This window comes from Lucilia cuprina, unplaced genomic scaffold, assembly GCF_022045245.1.
Source record: "Lucilia cuprina isolate Lc7/37 unplaced genomic scaffold, ASM2204524v1 Scaffold_400, whole genome shotgun sequence".
NCBI classification, from domain to species: Eukaryota; Metazoa; Arthropoda; class Insecta; order Diptera; family Calliphoridae; genus Lucilia; species Lucilia cuprina.
In genome coordinates, this window is record NW_025805350.1 from 1 (window position 1) to 2,014 (window position 2,014).

Below are 2,014 nucleotides of genomic sequence, written 5' to 3' on the forward strand. Positions count from 1 at the left end.
TTCAGTTCTAGTTCAGTTCTAGTTCAGTTCTAGTTCAGTTCTAGTTCAGTTCTAGTTCAGTTCTTGTTAAGTTCTAGTTCAGTTCTAGTTCAGTTCTAGTTCAGTTCTTGTTAAGTTCTAGTTCAGTTTTTATTTAAGTGAATTTTGTATCTCACTATAGGGACATTTCCGTTGGTTTGACCACACCTCGCGTTCGTGCCCATCGTGCTGCCCAGCAAACAAAAACTCCCGATACTCATAAGCCCTGGCGTCCCTGGAAAAAGAAGTCAGACGATAAAAGTTTATCGGAAAAGTTATTGATACCTTTGCCGGTACCACATCCTGTACATATAGCGATTAATATCTACAATCGTGATGCTGAACATCCCATACCCTTAGACTCGGAACTAGTATGGGAAATATTAAAATCCATAGAGGATTGCCAAAGTGGTGATGCAATGGTATGATTTAAAAATAAATGAAGAAAATAAGGATAATATTAAAATTATATTTTGTATTTAAAGGCTGTAGCTCAAACAGTTTCACGTTATCGTGGAGCTGTCACAGAATCCAGTAATGATTCGCTGGCATCCAGCAGTAGTTTGGGTAGTACAAGAGAATCTGGTGGTTCAGCCACTGGTTCGGGTTCTGGTATTGCCAATGGCAACAACACCGAAACATTGCCTTGTGTGAATCGAGAGGTGGGATTATTTTTTCTATTAAAATGTTTTAAAAATATTAATAAAACTTGTTTTGATTCAAAGGTTTGCACTCAAGTTAAAGTGGCCGAAGAACAACCACCCAGTTCTGGTTTCCATTGGACCCTAAGTAATTGGGGTGCCGCACAAACTGCCCGCAGGCGTACCAATTCCAATGTACGTGTAGATTTAGCCAGTCCTGAGGATATTTCCTTAGATACAGACAGTTCAAGAGCTGTTTTTAATCCCTATGGAACAACTGTCTAAGACATTCGCCATCATAATGCTCTCATTCATACATACAAACACACACACACACACAAACACTCTACACTCTTTGAGAAAACAATGTTATACAATGGTAAATTGCTTTTTTATTAACTTTTTATTAGATAAAACAAAACAAAGTGAAAAAATTATTTTATAAGAACCTATAAACAACTAACACTTTTTATGTGTTAAAAAACAAATTAAACAAAAAGAAGAAAACATCATTATTATGAAAAGTTATAATTAAAATTATAACAAATTAAGTCATTAACTCGAACAATTCTAAAGAAATCGTAAAACAAAATCAAGAAATCAAACTACTTTAATCTATATTCTCATATACATACTATATACATACACACCCATAAAAGTATCTAGATAGTTAGTATATCTAGACTATATATTTCCATTTATAAATTTACATACAAAAAACATAGATATTTTACTAAAAAGAAATATATATCCATACAAAATTACATCTACCTATACCTATATACATAACATACATGTATTGTACTAATCTGTATTCCTTATTTAGTTATCTATATTTGCCTTTTTCTAAATATTAACCCTTTTCAATCTCATAATGTACACAAAAAGAAAAATATCCATATTGATATTTTTTCTTCTACTTAGGCCTTTCATTTTCTTTTAAGAAAACTTTAGTTCCCATTTTTTTAAATTAATTTACAATATTTTAATCTAGTCGTTTATATACAAATTATATTAAAAAAAAGAACTCAAAAGTTTTCTTTTTTTAGCTAAAACGAAACGAGTATTTCTTTAACACATAGTGGCGGTATTTTAAAAGAACAAATTACTTTAAATTTTCAAGGTATCAAAAGGTGGTGGAACTGATTTATATTTCGAAAGACTTGTTAATAGAAATTCTTCCGACTTGTTAATAGAAATTCTTCTTTCTACGTATGTTAAAATACTTTTCAGTGTTACTTCTCTTATAGTTCAGTTCTGGTTCAGTTCTAGTTCAGTTCTAGTTCAGTTCTAGTTCAGTTCTAGTTCAGTTCTAGTTCAGTTCTAGTTCAGTTCTGGTTCAGTTCTAGTTCAGT

The 2,014-nt window shown here is 31.6% G+C and overlaps 1 protein-coding gene across 1 annotated transcript; it reads left to right on the forward strand.

Annotated features, from left to right (window-relative positions):
- Positions 1-138: 138 nt before the first annotated feature.
- LOC111680152 lies at positions 139-1,915 on the forward strand (the record flags this gene model as incomplete). The annotated part of the gene is made up of 3 exons (XM_046955878.1): positions 139-440; positions 504-680; positions 744-1,915. Coding segments are annotated over 3 exons (680 nt in total), but the record flags the coding sequence as incomplete, so codon positions are not given.
- Positions 1,916-2,014: the final 99 nt, after the last annotated feature.